The 17,481-nt window shown below is 46.4% G+C and overlaps 1 protein-coding gene across 1 annotated transcript; it reads left to right on the forward strand.

Moving 5' to 3' along the window:
* The first annotated feature begins 292 nt into the window (after positions 1-292).
* On the forward strand, positions 293-16,097 carry LOC144147253 (3-alpha-hydroxysteroid sulfotransferase-like). The gene is made up of 2 exons (XM_077679335.1): positions 293-516; positions 12,052-16,097. Exons 1-2 carry the CDS (start codon positions 502-504, stop codon positions 13,054-13,056), a joined length of 1,020 nt encoding a protein of 339 aa, XP_077535461.1. The 5' UTR covers positions 293-501; the 3' UTR covers positions 13,057-16,097.
* Positions 16,098-17,481: the final 1,384 nt, after the last annotated feature.

Raw genomic sequence — 17,481 nt, forward strand, 5'->3', positions numbered from 1 at the left:
AGCTTTCGTCTTCCTTCTGGATGCACGTAACTGCAGCGCCATATCAGCCAGTGGTACAATAGTATTGCCGCCCAGAAAAGGAGCTGTCTGACTTTTGCCCGGTGCCTACACTCGAGGTGATGCGTCACGAGCTGGCGACGATGCGCGTTCGCTGGACATTAAGGAGTGAGACGACAGCGCGGAGGTCAAAGCTCATTTTGGCCTTGGCGAAAATAGACTACGTAAATATACCATCCTGGCTTCATATAGATGATATGAACAAGCGTAAACACAACCGTGCGGGAGCAAAGCGAACGAGTACTTTGGTAAACACTTTTCGAAGCCCGTGCCGAGACTTTGCCAATGACGCATGCTACGGAGGTCAGCAGATAAAGATAGCGTTTATACCCAGAGACAACCGTTGTTTATTCCTGTGTGTGAGCTTGGTAGGAGATCGCGAGCTGCACTGCTGGACTTGAATACCGTCGTCGTTGAGCGCTGGAAGTGGACCATCGGTTCTTGATGGCGGCTGCATGGGTAAGAAAAAATTGGGAACAGTTGGCGCGGTGGGAATGTGTGCGACTCTAGAGAAATACTTGCTCGACAGATTTCCTACTCTTTAAAATATTTAGCTGTTCGTAAGGGAAAAGGTCTAAGCCGGAGATGCTGCAAAATGAGCCCTTTTGTTTGAGGAAGCTGTGTGTTCTAAGTGAAGTGGTATTGGTTTTTGTATTACAAGGGCCTTGTGGAATTATAAACGTTTACCTTACATTACATTTTAAACTTGTGTTTAAGTGCATGAAACGACTTTATCTCGTGCTGTGTTGTCTGGAATGTATACACACGACTGTGGAACAGCAGGTGGAGAGAGCGTTTGTTAGGCGATTTAGCTCTTAGCGAACTGTGTATTCAGTCTGTTCCAATGAAGAACGAAACACCAACTGAATGCATCAAAAGCGCTTAATACGTCCTTGCCCCCGAAAAAATGTTTCATGGCTTAACCAGCCGCTTTGGCTCATCATAGCATTCCATTGTTACGAGGGTGGTTATATAATGGTAGAAGAATATTATCATGTAACAAAAAACTGGGCTCACGATCACTGCCGTAATCACATAATTTAATTGCGTGAGGGAGGTAGAGATACACAAAGCAGTCACTTTCTATAGCACATAAATAAACATGACTTACTCCATCATTGCGCTCGTAGCACAGCGCGAAGGGAGCACCGAATATTCGGGTAACGGCTTTCAGATTATCGCTTTCGTCCGCTCTTCGAAATCGCTTTGATATTCCTTGCGGCGGCCCAAATTGCAGGCCTCTGTTTGCTTCCATCAAGGTATTTTTGTTTTACTGTCAAGGGTCAAGATAAGTGCAAACGTACAAAGGTGCATGTGCAAGCCGCTGAAGTGTACGCCTTAATATTTTTATGCAGCTTTGATTCGGGCAGGTACTACACAACAAAGGTTGTATCGGTCACAGACAGGTGCACCGGTTAAAAGCACATCGAAATATCATCAAAAAAGGGCAAAAAGCATAAAAGGTGCATAAAGTAGCGTAGTCTGTGCACGACGGAATGTTTGATACGTATATTCATTTCGTGAGCCCACAAAATAAACATAGGCAGTTGAAATTGGCTGGGTGTTCACTTGACTTACTGCATATGCCAACAAGAGACGTCTTTTACTGCTCCTGCCACGTAACACCCGGTTTAATCCTCCTTCACTCCCCTCACACTCTTACTTTCCCCTGTACCTTCTCCCATAAGTTTAGTGGAGGTTTGCTGAGTTTATCCAATTTTGTTGAGTTTGCACTGCCGGCGCGTCATTTGGGCTGGTGTTAGAGCTGTGGTTCTTCAGGCACCCGATGCCGCTATTTTTCAAGAAGAAACCGTGGAACGGCCCATTGAGAAAAAAAGGGGCGCCGGCGTTCATAAGTAATAATAACCCCTTGACGACGCTTTCTCCACCGCGACCCTAAACTCAGGAGTAGCGAATGTGGTCACCCCGCCGGTATACCGCAGATCAAGTGATGGGAAAAAGCAGCGAAATTCCGCCGTGCTCGTCAACTTTCCCATTACATGGTAGCATGAACGACCAGCAGCAAAATGCGTGAAGAGACAGAACGAAGGCGTTCGTAAAGGTCCGTGGATCGGACCGCAAGGAATATTTAGCGGCAAGATTGTAAACCCGTTCGCTAAGCAGAGTTCTTCTGCAGCGCATTTTTGCTGGCCCCCATCGAAGAATAATGTAACAGTGCGCACAGATGGAAGACAAAGAAAGAAATAAGAGTGGACGAGCGCTGGACGAGGCCGATTGAGACAAGGCTCGGTTTTTGAGCCAATACGTCTCGCCGGTACCCTTGGCAAGTGCAAGTGGAAGTACTTGCAATGAACGAACTCACCAACACGCGCATGGCCCCTGCTTTTTGGTCGGGGCGAATGCAGGTACATTGATAATACCCGAACAAGTACCTCTAAATGGACCCAGGCAACAAACTAAACATCTGGTTTTTCTATGCGTGCTCTGTTCTCAACAAGGGGCTCTTCTCAATTTCTTCTCTTGGCACAATGTTTCCTTTCACTAAAACTTGGGTGGACGCCTCTGATCATGACCGTGGAATTGTGGACGAAATGTCGAAATTGCCATTCCAGCTACATTCAAGCAAATCGCGTCCATACAGCAGTAAAGGATGCAACAATTAGAACATACAGAAGTGATATCTTTGCGAGACAAGACAGAGTTCCGGCTTTCTTGAGCTACGTCAATTCGCAGCGTAGGCGTTTGACTCTCGAATCTAGCTCTCCTCTGACAAACAAAATGTGTCGCCACCAAGTAACATCGCCTCTCAACATTGCTTATGGTCAATCGCAATTTTCTGCCTGCATGATCCTATCCTTCAATCGCCTTTACACAGATTGTTGTATGTGTGCATACACATATAAGTTGAGCCAAATTGAATTTTCAGGCCTATTTCATCTACAAAAAGAAAACGCCTCCAGTGATCTCTTTCATCTTCGAGTTCGACTGTCAATGCTGATGGGCTCCGCCTTCAGATATTCATGTTAGCTGCCTCTGCCTGTTCCTTTGGCCTCTACTGATGTTTCAGTCGTTCCTACTTTGCTACCTCCATTAGCCTCATCTTCCGCTTGATGCAATGCACCTTTTACCGCCTGGAGGCCCACCATCAACTCATTCTCTCCCGGTAACTTCGCCTTCGTGAACCTTGGTTGCTGCGTAAGCCAAGCTTTTGGCACAATCTGGCCATCTCAGTGACAGAGACCACTTTTTCAAGCCAAGACATCTGCGTACTCTGAAATGCAGGGGGCGCGATGAATAGCGTGCGCATAATCCCTGTCGTGAATCAACTTCCGTGAAGTATGGTGGCCTTCTCGGTGAACATTTGAAACGTTAACATGATCCAATCCGGCGACCTTTTACCCTCCCCCTTTTTTAAGAATACAGAGAGTTGGATATGTGGGAACATTTGTCTGCATAGGCGCTTGTCTTTCCACAGAACGAGAACACATTCTGACCTTTCAGTTAATTTCAAGTACAGCGAAGTATGAAGTCGTAAGACTATGACAAGCACATAAAGGGCAAGAGTTTTGAGTCTCTGAACAGCTTTGGGCTACCAAGCTGCCCCAAGGAAGTGCTGTCATGGTAAATGCGTCCTGTCCCTCTCTACGCTTAGAGAATGTCCCGACCATGTGTTCACCCAAGCGTGAAATACTAGCTTGGCTGTCATCGGCCACCATGTGTGACGCAACACTGACAAAAAGTGGCGTCTTCATCTGGTGGCAGCGGTGAAAGTCACCTTTATAAAGTGCATCGTTGACGTTGGGACTGAAAAAGGTTAGGCTGTTATGAGGTTGCCACCATACCACTGTGAGTTTAACGCTATTGATACACCCTGGTCGCGGAGAAACGATATGGCAAGGCTAATTACACACTTATAAGAAGCGTGCATAAGCTTTTTATAAGAACGACTGATAATGTTCCTCCAGAAAACAGGGCTCGGTTTTTAGGCACATATCGGCATTTAGGCCAGAGCTGGCGGACATTCTGCGAAAAGGGTGCTATTACAGGGTGAGCTTTTTCGCACAAAGAAAACAAAGTTTATTTACAGGATACTGGGAGGAAACACAAAATGTATAGAGAGATTGCCTAAATAGTAAATATACATAAAAATTACTTCACACGCAATTTAGGTTCTAAGCTACAGAGACACCCATGGTGCTGCCGTTCGCGTTCCACTTAAGATCGGAGTTGTTTCTGAGTCCTGGAAAGGTGTAGCTAAAGTGTACTGTTGTACTCCAATTTTATGCCTGTATCTGGAAGCAACGGGATGAAAACCTATGAAAGCATCATGTGACTTCTGCACAACAACCTTGGTGACTAACCAATGAATGGTTCCTAATGACGGTGTCCAAGACCATGAAACGGCCCCACGGGTGGCCGCAGAACTAACAGAGCAACGATATCGGAAGCGTGCGACCATGCTCATCAACATAAATCAAACTGTTCCCGTTTGTTGTTCTAGTTTTGCCGTCACACCAGATTTACCGGAAAGGAGAACTTAGAACTCAAAACGCACCCGCCGCGGTGGCTCAGTGGCTAAGACGTTGCGCTGCTGAGCACGAGGTCGCGGGTTCGATTCCCGGCCGCGGCGGCCGCTTTTCTGATGGAGGCGAAAGCAAAAACGCCCGTGTGTACGAGATTTCGGCGCACGTTAAAGATCCCCAGGTGGTCAAAATTAATCCGGAGCCCTCCACTACGGCGCGCCTCATCGCCTGCGTTGCGTCGGCGCGTTAAACCCTACAATCAATCAATCAATCAGAACTCAAAACGCAAAACGTGAAACGCAACAACCAGGTCGCACTAAGCTAAGAAGTGCTGCATTTTACGCGTTCTACCCACAAAGTTTGCCGCAATGGCGGGGAACCTATTCACAATTTATTATTACAGCGTTCGTGTGAAGGGCGGCATATGTGGCAGCTATGCATTTTATGCCCTCAATTCCCCTAAGGTGAATCTGTCTGGTTATGTTTTCGAAATGCCTGACTGTTATTGCAAATTTCTGGTAAGTGCCGCAGCTGTTTAAATAGGCTGCTGAAACGTGGTGTGAAGAGCTGCTTCAAAAAATGGAAACTAATGCCAATGGTAGAGCCAGATGGCAGGCCTAGAGGCCACGGCCAATTGGGATCTACGTCCTGGTGTTCAGCAACGTCCCATGGATTCTAAAGTGCGTTTTCTTTGGGAGCGTTGTGCGGCGTCGACCCCCATTATTTCATGTGTGGAATTTCTATGCCGACTAGCACAAAAATTTGACCCACCCAATTATTTTTCTTGAAGTTAGGGTGCTTGCCAACTTTTGTGGACTTGCCCTCATCATCATCATCATCAGCCTATCTACGCCCACTGCAGGGCAAAGGCCTCTTCCATTATTTTCCAATTACCTCGGTCCTGTGCCAACTGTGACCAATTTATCCCAGCAAACTTCTTGATCTAATCTGCCCATCTAACTTTCTGCCGTCCCCTACAACGCTTGCCTTCTCTAGGGATCCACTCTGTTACCCTTAATGACCAGCGGTTATCTTGCCTTCGCATTACATGCCCTGCCCACGTCCATTTATGTGTCTTAATCCCTACTAATATGTCCTTAACACGTGTTTGTTCCCTGACCCACTCCGCTCTCTTCTTGTCCCTTAACACCTATCATTTTCCGCTCCATTGCACGCTGAGTCGTTCTCAATTTGAGTTGAACCCTCTTAGTGGGCCTCCAGGTTTCTGCCCCGTAGGTAAGTATCGGTAAGATGCAGCTGTCATACACTTTCTTCTTCAGCGACAATGGTAGGCTGCTATTCATTATCTGAGAATGTCTGCCATATGCACCCCACCCCATTCTTATCCTTCTAATTATCTCTGCCTCATGGTTGGGATCTGGGGTCACAACTTGGCCTAAGTAGATATATTCGCTTACCACTTCCACTGTCTCGCCACCTATCTCAAACCGCTGTGCTGTCCCGAGGTTATTGATCATTACTTTAGTTTTCTGCATATTAATTTTCAGGCCCACGGTTCTACTCTGTTCGTCCAGTGCGGAAAGCATGCTTTTGCAATTCGTCTCCCGAGTTAGCAAGGCAACGTCATCAGCAAATCTGAGGTTACTGAGGTATTCTCCGTTAACCCTTACTCCCACCTGTTCCCAGTCCAACTTTCTGAATATTTCTTGTAAACATGCTGTGAATAACATTGGAGAGATTGTGTCTCCTTGTCTGACACCCTTCCTTATAGGTATTTTACTGCTCTCCTTATGGAGGATGATGGTAGCTGTGGACCCATTGTAGATATCCTCTAGTATTCTTACATAATGCTCATCTACTCCCTGGTTCCGTAATGCCTGAATGACTGCTAGGGTTTCGACCGAGTGAAATGCTTTCTCATATTCTATGAAGGCTATATATAGGGGTTCAGTACACTCAGCGCACTTCTCTATCACCTGATTGATCGTGTGAATATGGTCCATTGTTGAATAACCTTTACGGAACCCTGCTTGTTCTTTAGGTTGACTGAAATCTAAGGTTGCAGAAATTCTGTTAGCGATTACCTTGGTAAGTACCTTGTAGACGACTGACAGTAAGCTGATCGGCCTAAAATTTTTGAAGTGCTTCATGTCGCCTTTCTTATGGATTAGGATGATGTTGGCGTTCTTCCAAGATTCCGGTACACTTGCGGTCATTAGGCATTGCGTATACAGGTTTGCCAGTTTTTCAAGTACAATTTCTCCGCCATCCTTCAAGAGGTCTGCTGTTATGTGATGCTCAAAAAGTGCTTTGCCCCCTTTCATTTCTTTCCAAGCCTTCCTTACTTCTTCGGTCGTTACTGGTGGGATGTCTATCTCCTCTGAACTAATTTATCGTTCGGCATTATCCTGGATGTCCCGGCTACTGTACAGGTCGCTATAGAACTCCTCGGCCACTGTGACTATTTTATCCCTAGTTGTGATGACATTGCCTTGCGTATCTTTAAGTGCATACATGTGATTTTTCCCCGCGCCAAGACGCCTCTTCACTGCTTTCAGGCTACCTCCATTCTTTACAGCGTATTCGACCCTCTCCATATTATACTTCCGTATGTCAGCTGTCTTACGCTTATTGATTAACTTCGAAAGCTCCACTAGTTCTATTCTGTCAGCTGCGGTAGAGATTGTCATGGTCTGCCGTTTCCTAATTAGATCTTTCTTCTCCTGTGAAAGTTTACCAGTATCCTGTCTAGCCATAGTGCCCCCGACTTCTACTGCACACTCCGTGATAATGAGCGTAAGGTTGTCGCTGGCTTCCTGTGTTGTAAGCTCGGCTTCATCGTTAAGAGCGGAATATCGGTTCTGCAGCGCGATCCTGAATTCTTCTGCTTGAAGTCTTACTGTTAGCTCATTTATCGGCTTCTTTTGTACTAGCTTGTTGCGGTCCCTCCTCAAGTCTAGCCTCATTCGAGATCTTACCAAACGGTGGTCACTACACCTTACCCTTCCGAGCACTTCCACATCCTGCACGACGCCAGGGTTATCGCATAATATGAAGTCTATTTCATTTTTATGCTCCCCATTCGGGATCCTCCAGGTCCACTTCCGACTATCCCGTTTACAGAAGAAAGTATTCATTATGCGTAGGTTATTCCGTTCTGCAAACTCAACTAGTAGGTCCCCCCTGCTATTTCTACAGCCGAGACCGTAGTTCCCAACTGCCTTGTCTCCAGCCTGATTTTTGCCTACTTTAGCATTGAAGTCCCCCATAACTACGGTATACTGTGTTTTCTCTTTAGCCAAAACAGACGACTAGGCGAGTTGGTACATTGTCTTGCTTGGTAACAGCGCAAATAAAACAGGACACAAAAGGAAGAAGGAACGGACACAGCGCTGTCCGTTCCTTCTTCCTTTTGTGTCCTGTTTTATTTGCGCTGTTACCAAGCAATTCTCTTTAGCCATTGCCGATTCCACATCTTCATAGAAGCGTTCCACTACTTGGTCGTCGTGGCTGGATTTGGGCGCGTAGCCCTGCACCACCTTGAGCTTGTGCCTCTTATTGAGCCTAATTAGAAGACCTGCTGCCCTTTCGTTAATGCTATAGTATTCTTCTATGTTGCCACATATGCTTTTATTGACTAGAAATCCCACTCCCAGTTCTCTTCTGTCCTCTAGGCCCCGGTAACATATGACGTGTCGATTTTTCAGCCCCGTAAATGCTTCGCCTGCCCTCCTAACCTCGCTAAGCCCTATTACATCCAATTTAATGCCCTCTAATTCCTCTAACAACACCTCTAGACTCGCTTCGCTAGATAAGGTTCACGCGTTAAACGTTGCCAGGTTCAGATTCCATTGGCGGCCTGCCCGGATCCAGGGATTCTTAGCACCCTCTGCTACGTTACAGGTCTGACCGCCGCCGTGGTCAGTTGCTTCGCAGCCGCTGGGGACTGAGGGCCGAGGGTTAATTGGCGTATTCATGGGCGGTTGTGGCCGTTACTACACCATGGTGGCCAATCCTGATCTGGTGAGGGAGTGCATTACCGGCAATGGTCGCCGGGGTCAGGCCGCACCCCAAGCCCCTTTGTGCAATTCCATCAATACGCGGATTTTTTTAAGGGACTTGCTCTAATGTCCTTTATAGTACAAAAATGGTACCTCAAGTACATGCCTGCATGGCTGTGTTAGCGAATCTGTCTATATCACGCCCTTATCTTTGTGCTTGAGTTTCATGAGAAGTTAGGGTGCTTGCCAACATTTGTAGACGTAGCCTAGTGACCTTGATAGTGCAATACTGGCACCTCAAGTACATACCTGCATGACTCTGTTCGCAAATCTGTCTACAACACGCCCTCATTTTTGTGCTTGAGTTTGGCTAGACACAACTACAACTTTATATTATAAAACATTTTAGTTCCGAAGCGTGGCTAATTCATCCGTGCCTACACTAAAGAGGAAAGCACACTTCTGTTCTGCAAAATCTGCTCTAAGTTTATTTGAGGTTGCACCCGCAAATGAGAATTCGAACAATAGGAATAAAAAGGTGAGTTGCATTTGACAATCATGTGCCACGGCAAAGTTTTACCGTGTGGGCATTTTAGAGAAAATAATCCTCACACATAATCTAAATCTGTCGCAGACGAATGACATAATCGAAATTTGCGCGACAGCAGTTGAGGAGAATTTTCCAGGTGTGCATAATGTATATTTTGAAATGCCCTCGCGGAGTTTCGATTAAAATATACTTACGTCTACAGCCGAAGGAATAAAAACAGAAATCGGTTTTTAATAAACTGTGGCATTGTAAAACAATTTTCACGGGGAAATAAGCAACCGCCGCTTCCTGTAAACCATGAGATTAGCTTACCAATTTGCGGAAAAAAAGAAGTCAAAACGTAACCCAGCAAGGATAGCCGCCAAATGACAAGAATGCGACGGAAACACGACCGCGCCGCACTTAGGCAGTCTACTGGTGAGGAGCAATGAGTCATACAAGTAAGTAAAACAAATTTCTAATGAGTATCAAAGAAAAAGCGAATTAGTTACGTTAACAGCATTCTAAAAGGAGAAGTCTTGTTTAGCATTTTCTTCGCACAATACCATCGGTACCGCACATACCTATGTGCAACTCCGAACGACATTGTTTTTGTACACATAATACTAAACACAACAGTTTTTATTACATTGTTAGTACGAATTAGGTCAATCTAAATCTATTTTCCAGGCCCTCGGGGAACGCGCAAAATGTTGCGAGCTTGCCGGTATGGTCCAGCACGAGTATGTTCAAGGCGTTGTGCTGCTTAGCACGAGGACGCGAGTTCGACTCAGGGCCACGGCAGCCGGTTTTCTGATTGAAGCGAAAAGAAAAAAACGCCCGTATGTACGAGATTTGGGCGCAAGTTAAAGATCCCCAGGTGGACAAAATTAATCCGGAGCCCTACACTACGGCGTGCCTCATCACCTGTGTTACGTCGGCGCGTTAAACCATAAAATCAATCAATCAATCAATCAATCAATCAATCAATCAATCAATCAATCAATCAATCAATCAATCAATCAATCAATCAATCAATCAATCAATCAATCAATCAATCAATCAATCAATCAATCAATCAATCAATCAATCAATCAATCAATCAATCAATCAATCAATCAATCAATCAATCAATCAATCAATCAATCAATCAATCAATCAACCAACCAGTCAATCAATCAATCGATCAATCAATCAATCAATCAATCAATCAATCAATCAATCAATCAATCAATCAATCAATCAATCAATCAATCAATCAATCAATCAATCAATCAAGGAGTACGTTTAACTACCTGAATATTAGTGACGAAGTTACTCATATACAGATTATTGATGCAGAGGCTGCTTTATGTTAAACCTGCTGGCTTACTTGTGTTGCCTAATTAAACATGTAGCACTGTCCACGCAGTCCTGTTCAGGAGCTCAACTCACTTGACATGCGCGGTTTTATTTTTTATACGTATGTTTTGGGAATAAAAACGTCAATGCTGAGCAAAAATCAGCGCTTGGCTTGTGCCCTTCCTTGTCCTAGTCTTTCGCGCACTGTTTTTTTGCAGTATGAATACCTACGAGCTCGCTCAACCTGCCGTCTTTGTCCGGCCCACCAACTCGCGGGGTAAGGTGTGGACATTCGGTCAGTTCTAACATAATAAACGACGAATAAGAATAACCACCAGTACACAAACATTAAATCAGGCGTTACGCTTGATTATTTCTTGTTTCCTTGATTGGTTCTTTCCTTAAGGAACAAGTTGTTTCCTTGACTTCTCTGCGTTATCTGCTAATAGTTTGCTGTAGCGATGGCAAAATTAGCAAAGCAGACGATATCAACCATTAAATGGAATCTGTAAAAACCTGAGCGTGCGTGGACGTCACAAGTCCAGCGCTTCGATAAATGGATACACTGCATAACCTATTGCCTCTATCCGAGTACAGCAGGTAGCTTGAATAAGGCGTTAAGTAAGCCCAGCGGGCCACTGAACAAATACTGCTATTGATAATACGCGTAGAAAAATCGCGTTGTGGATAAGGGCTCAAACGCTGGTCGAAGATATTCAAGCTCAAATTGAGCGGAAGACGTGGTTTAGGTAGGTATTGTACTGCGAATGATGGAAAATCAGCAGGTTGTTCGTTGAACGAAGTGGCTACATAGAGATTTCAAGAGGAACGTAAAAGCAGGAGACACGGCGAAGAAGGGAAATACGTAAATTTGGGGGGAATATAATGGACTGGAAAAGCCAGTGGTTAGAAGTCTCGCAATAAAGTTGGACGCGAACGCACGCGCGCACGCCCACACACACACGCACAGAAACATGTTCGTGCCCCCCCACACACACACTGAAGCGCACGCACACGAACACTCAAGCACGTATTCACGCTAACCCACAAACTCATGCACGCACGCACACCCACGTGCATGCACACTCGTGCCCACGCGCTCCTGGGTCAACATGCACGCATGCATATACGCCCGCATGCACGAACGCACGTGGTTTTTTGTAGTGGAACAAGTCAGCTTTGTTCAGCCTTCCAACACTTGTTTGAGTACGAATTATAGCTACTCAAAACGCTTCAATCCTGATCCCAGCGAGCGTAAATTCTTCATGTGTCTTAGCCCTCCTGCACAGATGCAAATGAAAAGTGATCACCATGGCACCATAGTAAGGGTAAATATTCTCAGAGTACGAATGCATTTCAACGCTTACGCGGTGATGGCTCTACTATTATGCATTAAGGAGCTAATATACCACAAAAGGAGAAAGCGAGAGCTTTTAGAAGGTTGATTTTGCGTATTCTGGAGGTCTTTACACATGAGCGCGAGACTAAGGCGAGCGCACATTTTTCCACACAGGAAAGTCACTCGGTTGGTTTTTGATGCAGCCAGGGTAAAATAACATTCTGCCGGAAGAACAACGAAATCGAAAGAATGTTTAAGTATTTTATTACTCTCGAATTATATGCCCAATGGCGATTGTCTTGCGAGTTTGTCAGTTTTTTGCTTACACTTTGCTTTCAGTATCAAGCAAAGGCTCTCGTCCGTCGGCGGCCCTACTACCAAGTAATCGACGGTTCAAAAAGAAGCCCTTTGATCGTTCCCGAAATTATCCGCGCCAGCATCAACTTTAGCCCAAGTGCGGGTGACATCGTGCAGTGTTGTTACCCCAAGTGTGGCACCCACTGGATGCAGTGCATCACGCAGCTGATCCTCAAGGAAGGGAAGGAACCGGTGAGGGACTATGCAGACTTTTCCGCTAACACTTGCGCAATAGAGTACTGGAAACACGACGACTGGCAACCGAAGCTGCCCGTGAGGTGCTACTACACACACCAGCCACTTTGCCGGGAGAGGATGAAGGAGGAGGCCAAGTACGTTTATATAACACGTAACCCATGGGACGTGTGTGTGTCCTTCTACAACATGGTAACCAACGTGAGCGCCTGGCGCTTTCAGGATGCCACCTTCGACGAGTTCGTGGACGCCTTCATCGATGGGGACTTCGGCTATGGGAGCTACTTCGACCACGTGGCAGCGGGTTACGCCCTGAGGGATGAGCCAAACGTTTTCTTTCTGACTTACGAAGGTCTCAAGAAAGACACTAGGGGGACGGTGCTGAGACTCGCACAATTCCTTGGTGACAAATACATTCATGCTCTAGAAGAAAACGAGGACTTGCTCCAAAACATCCTGAATTGGTCGACGCCTGACTACATGCGCAACGCCATAGTCGTTAACTTCCACAACAAAGAAGATAGAAACTGGGGAGAGGCTTTCGGTATGAACAGAATAGTGTGCAAAAAAGGGCACGACGGCGATATAACAAAGTATTCTGTTGTCAGGAGAGCCGAAGTTGGAGGCTGGAAGGAGTACTTCAGGCCCGATCAGCTGGAGCGTGTCGAGAAGAAAATACTCGACCAAGGGGACAAGGCCTCCTTCATGGAGCTGTTTAATGACATCCGAGAAGAGGCGCTTGCCTTGTTGGATGAGGAACTGAACTATGTGAGGAACTATCTGAGGAACTGAAAAATTGGAATAGGGGTGCATTTTACAGTCTCATAAAATAGTAAGATGCCTAAATCTTTTATTTAAAAAGGCAAGAGACAGACCTGTCGGTATCACCTTTTCATCAGGGCCTTCGCGTCATTTTAAAAGTGTAGCAGTGTATAGGGTATTGTATGGAATGATTTTAAGGATGTACTTTTTTCTAGGAGTGGCTGCTGCCGTGCGCGTGTTCCTATCAGTTCATCCTTGGTACCCGAGTGCATGCCCATCAAAGCACAGACTTGATAAACAAAACGTCACAGTTTTATGCGTCGAATCTTTGTTGCTTTGCAACTCGAAAGGGAATCACCGATGTTATACGAGTCAAGTTTTATTTTTGAATAACGACTACGCCATAAATTCTTGAACTTGGGCTTGATCTTGAAATAAGACTTTAACACTGACACACCTTTCAAAAGAAAATAATACGAGTGCTTCAAGTTTCAAGTCAATGCTATTTTCTCTGAAACAGTGGTTTTGTGATATATGCGCTATGCAGAGTCAAGCATGCGTAGCGGAAAACAAACTTATGGTGCTAAAGTTGCTGCGTATGGCAATCAGTCATGCGACACTTCCCCATGCTAAACACCACAAAGAGCAAAAAAATTCCCCGCATTTCCCCGAGGGGAAGAATGTGAAAGTGCGAATGCACGAGTTGAATTTGCGCGGTTCGGTAATGTTCGCGAAAGAGAGATCACACACACACACAACTACAAAGAAAGAAAGATGCATTTATTCACAGACACCTATTTGTGTTGTCGTTGTACTTGATTGCTAGAGCGGATCTCAGCTTTGAAATTTCGTGTCAGTACTCCTTTAAGCGGGTGCATTAGCCCTTCTCACGCCCGATTCTTGGCCAATCCCCCACGTGGGTATGTGCCATGTCAGCGGCCAGGCAGCGCGCGCCCATCTCCCCCCGTTGCCAAGGAAGACGAGGAGCGCGCGCACCCGCAGCTGTTGCTATTTGGACGGCGGCGGACGCTTCAGGCTCGCTTAAGAAGTGCATTCGCACTTAAAAAGATCTTTGGTCACTACGTTGTCTTTGAAGAACAGCCATAGATTGAGCTTGATAATGCATACGAAACTAGTATACCTTAACAGCAGGTAAAGCAAGGTCTCTTTCTGCGGGAGGCATGAAGACCAATAATTCGAAATTCTCAAGAGCGCTGCTGTTGAGCGCTGGAGAAAAAGTAGCGCAGTGACGTATACTCTGCGTTTCCCTGGACGGCATACCCTGGCATACAGTCAGTTATTTACAAATAAACCGATTAACATTGGTCCACATAATCACAGTGTTTAAAACACCAAGTGTATTCACATTAATTCTCACAAGAAAATGCCTTGGAGAAGATGGCTGCTTTGGCCCTGCTCTGATGGCCGTGACGAGCCTTGGCGTATCGGTATGGAAGCATCAGGCTATCGCCCTTCATTTCCTGTACCGCTCGAATCCTGCTGACTTGCAAAAAGCTGGAAGTACACTCATCTAGGGTACTGGACTTCACTATCCCCCAAAAGGTGGCCGTACTATGCGCAGTGTTGCTAAACGATTTGGATCGCCAGGAACAAATACAGCACCTCAACGCGCTAAGTACTAGTAGGCAAAATGTTTTATGCAAGCAGAAATGCCATCTTCTTTAACGCATCCCGTATCCACAATGTGTATATTGGATCACCGCGCGACCCACCAACCCTACACCTAACTTCCTTACGGCCCCCTGTACGACACCTTTACTGGGACTGCGAGCCAGCAGACCTAAGCGCACGCCTAAACTCCCGCATTATTCCTGAGTGGACTGGCTCAGCCCGGGTCATGGCGTCGTCAAGCCGACGCAAGAACGCCTGGCCGCCCAATGCCTTGTGGTTAGTGACGGAATCTGGGATAGCTGCAGACCGGCCGTCTTCTAAAGAAGACAGTGTGGCATGACTGCCCCCACAAAGGCTGTATAAACACTAAAGTTTCTCTTTTTCTACAAAAAACGATTTCTTTGGAAAATCTTTCACAACGAATTGCCTACTTTTTTTCTAATCCCTGACTATCCCGGTTTTTGCATTCCTTATTGAGGAATTGAGAGCAGAAGATGTTAGAGCACGGAACATTTTGTAGCACAGGTGGTGCAAAGGCGCGTGGCGCAAACAAAAGCAGCCACTTCCGTTCCAAGGCAGCAGCTTTCCACGTCCCGTAATGCGAAAGTTTGAAGTCGACGTTGTCGACTTTAGTGGCAATGGTACGATAGTGCCTAAAATCTCTAGCTGAGTTGTCAACATACCCACAAACAGTTCCCATAGCACTGGCTGTCAATGGAGGTATACCGCAGCCGAACATCCCAGTTGGCTGCAATGCATTGTGCGGCCAAGAACGCAAGTATGCGTTGGCCGGGAATGCAAGAATGTGCCAGCTTGACGTCCCTATTTGGTTCGAATGGGGTGTGCGCTGGCTGATACCCTCAGTCACTCGCCACACGTCATGCGACTGAGAACAGTATACTATGCGGTGACGTAAGACCCCATTCCCGAAACAGCTCAGCGTGAAGCCTAACGCTATGCTTTGAGTTTCAACGTCATCAACAGGAACCTGCAGCTCGACGTACTGTGACTTTAACATTGCTTGACACGTAATTAGGCTTAGCGTAAATGTTATCTAACGTTCAGGCGGAATACAATCCATATACTACATTTGCACTCAGATTTATTCTCTCGCACTTGGCGGCATTTCAACACGCACACTCATAGAGATTTGGCAGCGATAATGTCCGCTGCCGACAGAATTCGCCGGACAATGCAACTTTCCCATTTTGCGGGTGAATGTTCCCATTTTGCGGCCATTTTCCCGCTCCCATGGCATTCTCTAATGACGATTGCAATGGTCTTGTGAAGCACATGGCTGAATAACCAATTCTTACAGGCCGCGCCGTCGACGTACTCCCCCACAATTGTCACCTACGTGCTAGAGGTAATTGGCGAGGGAGGTTATCGGCTTGAACACACTGCAGGAGTCTTAAGTGACCGCAGTCTGGTTAAAGTGAAGCTGTGTTTGGCTCTCCTTCCAGTTTTGTGTGGTTGCCAACTGCAGCTGGCTCGGCGTACAGCTGGCTCGGCGTACAGCTGGGTTTAACAAACACCAGATAACACTGGCCTCCGAGCACAGGGCTAGCGGGGCCGTGGAAGCGACAAGGGGTTAGGCGTCAATTTACACCAGATCACACTGCCTCCAGGCATCACCACCGTTGGGCCAGGACGTCACTGGCTGGGAGGAGCCGCAGTTCATGCGTGTATCACGTTCTCTGCTCTTTGACCTGGTCGTGTGCAAACAGCTTGTAGACCAGCAGGAGCGTCTACGCTGTGCCAGCGCTAATGTAGACGTGACGGTTGCAGTGACCCACATGGTTACTGCCATTCCAAAGGACGTTTTCGAAGATGTTAAAATCTACGTTCACCGTAAAACAAGTCGGTAGTGATGTCTAAGTTAAAGCAAAAGTGTAAAGCCTTGCTGTGCGGTGATTAATTACCACCCATGTGTGCAATCCGCCATCTTTTTGTTCCTTAAAAAAGCACGAATGAGCAAACGGGATAGCCACAAAAGAAGTAAGCAAAGGGAGGTGCGCCTCCAGACAATCCGGGTTCCCTAAAAACAGGAATGGCGCCCGTGAATCCGCGTACTATATTCTCGACCGCTGGTTATGTTTAAAGGAGCCATGAAGAGAAAACAAAAGTTTGTTTTATTCGAAAGATTAGGTGTTTCATAGTACCCCAAGCGCTTTCCCGGAAGAAAATGATGTATTATTCACTGAGAAATAAGGCAATTTAAGCCAAAATTTTAAATCTCCCGCTAAAATTGCGCATTTCGTCACGTGAACAATGGCGTCACATGAGCCGGTCCATGAAACAGATACTTAGTATGTCGACTCCATATAGCACCCACACGCGGGAGTCGACCGAGACGGCGGCCATTTTAAAAATACTAGTAAAACCTAGTGCACCCGCAGCCCTAGTCATGGAATCGCCTGATCCGGAGAACAAAACTCTCGCCGAGGATCTCGGGCTTGCATTTAACAACCTCACACCACTTGAACGCTCAATGCTTCCAAGTGCACGAGCGGCAAGAGTTGCGGGATACGCGGTGGACGGGAAAGCGACCATTCCGCGATAGCCACAACAGACGAACGCCCAGCCGTCGGCACCGCTGCCTCGTCAGCCCCGTCGCGACGGACGAATACAGACTGGTACGTATGTGCCGTATTTTCAATTTCAGTAGCAGTATCGCTTTAGTAGCAGTATAGCAGTAGCAGTATAGCAGTATGCCAGTTGGCCGGTGTCGTGTATGGAAAGCCGTTCGCTCGAGCTCTCTGCTCCGACCAGAAAGATTGGAGCGTCAATGCGCGGTGTGTACGGCAATTTTTTTCCCCAAAG

The sequence above is a fragment of the Haemaphysalis longicornis genome, unplaced genomic scaffold (genome assembly GCF_048455015.1).
Source record: "Haemaphysalis longicornis isolate Haplotype H1 unplaced genomic scaffold, Haemaphysalis longicornis Haplotype H1 scaffold_7, whole genome shotgun sequence".
NCBI lineage: Eukaryota > Metazoa > Arthropoda > Arachnida > Ixodida > Ixodidae > Haemaphysalis > Haemaphysalis longicornis.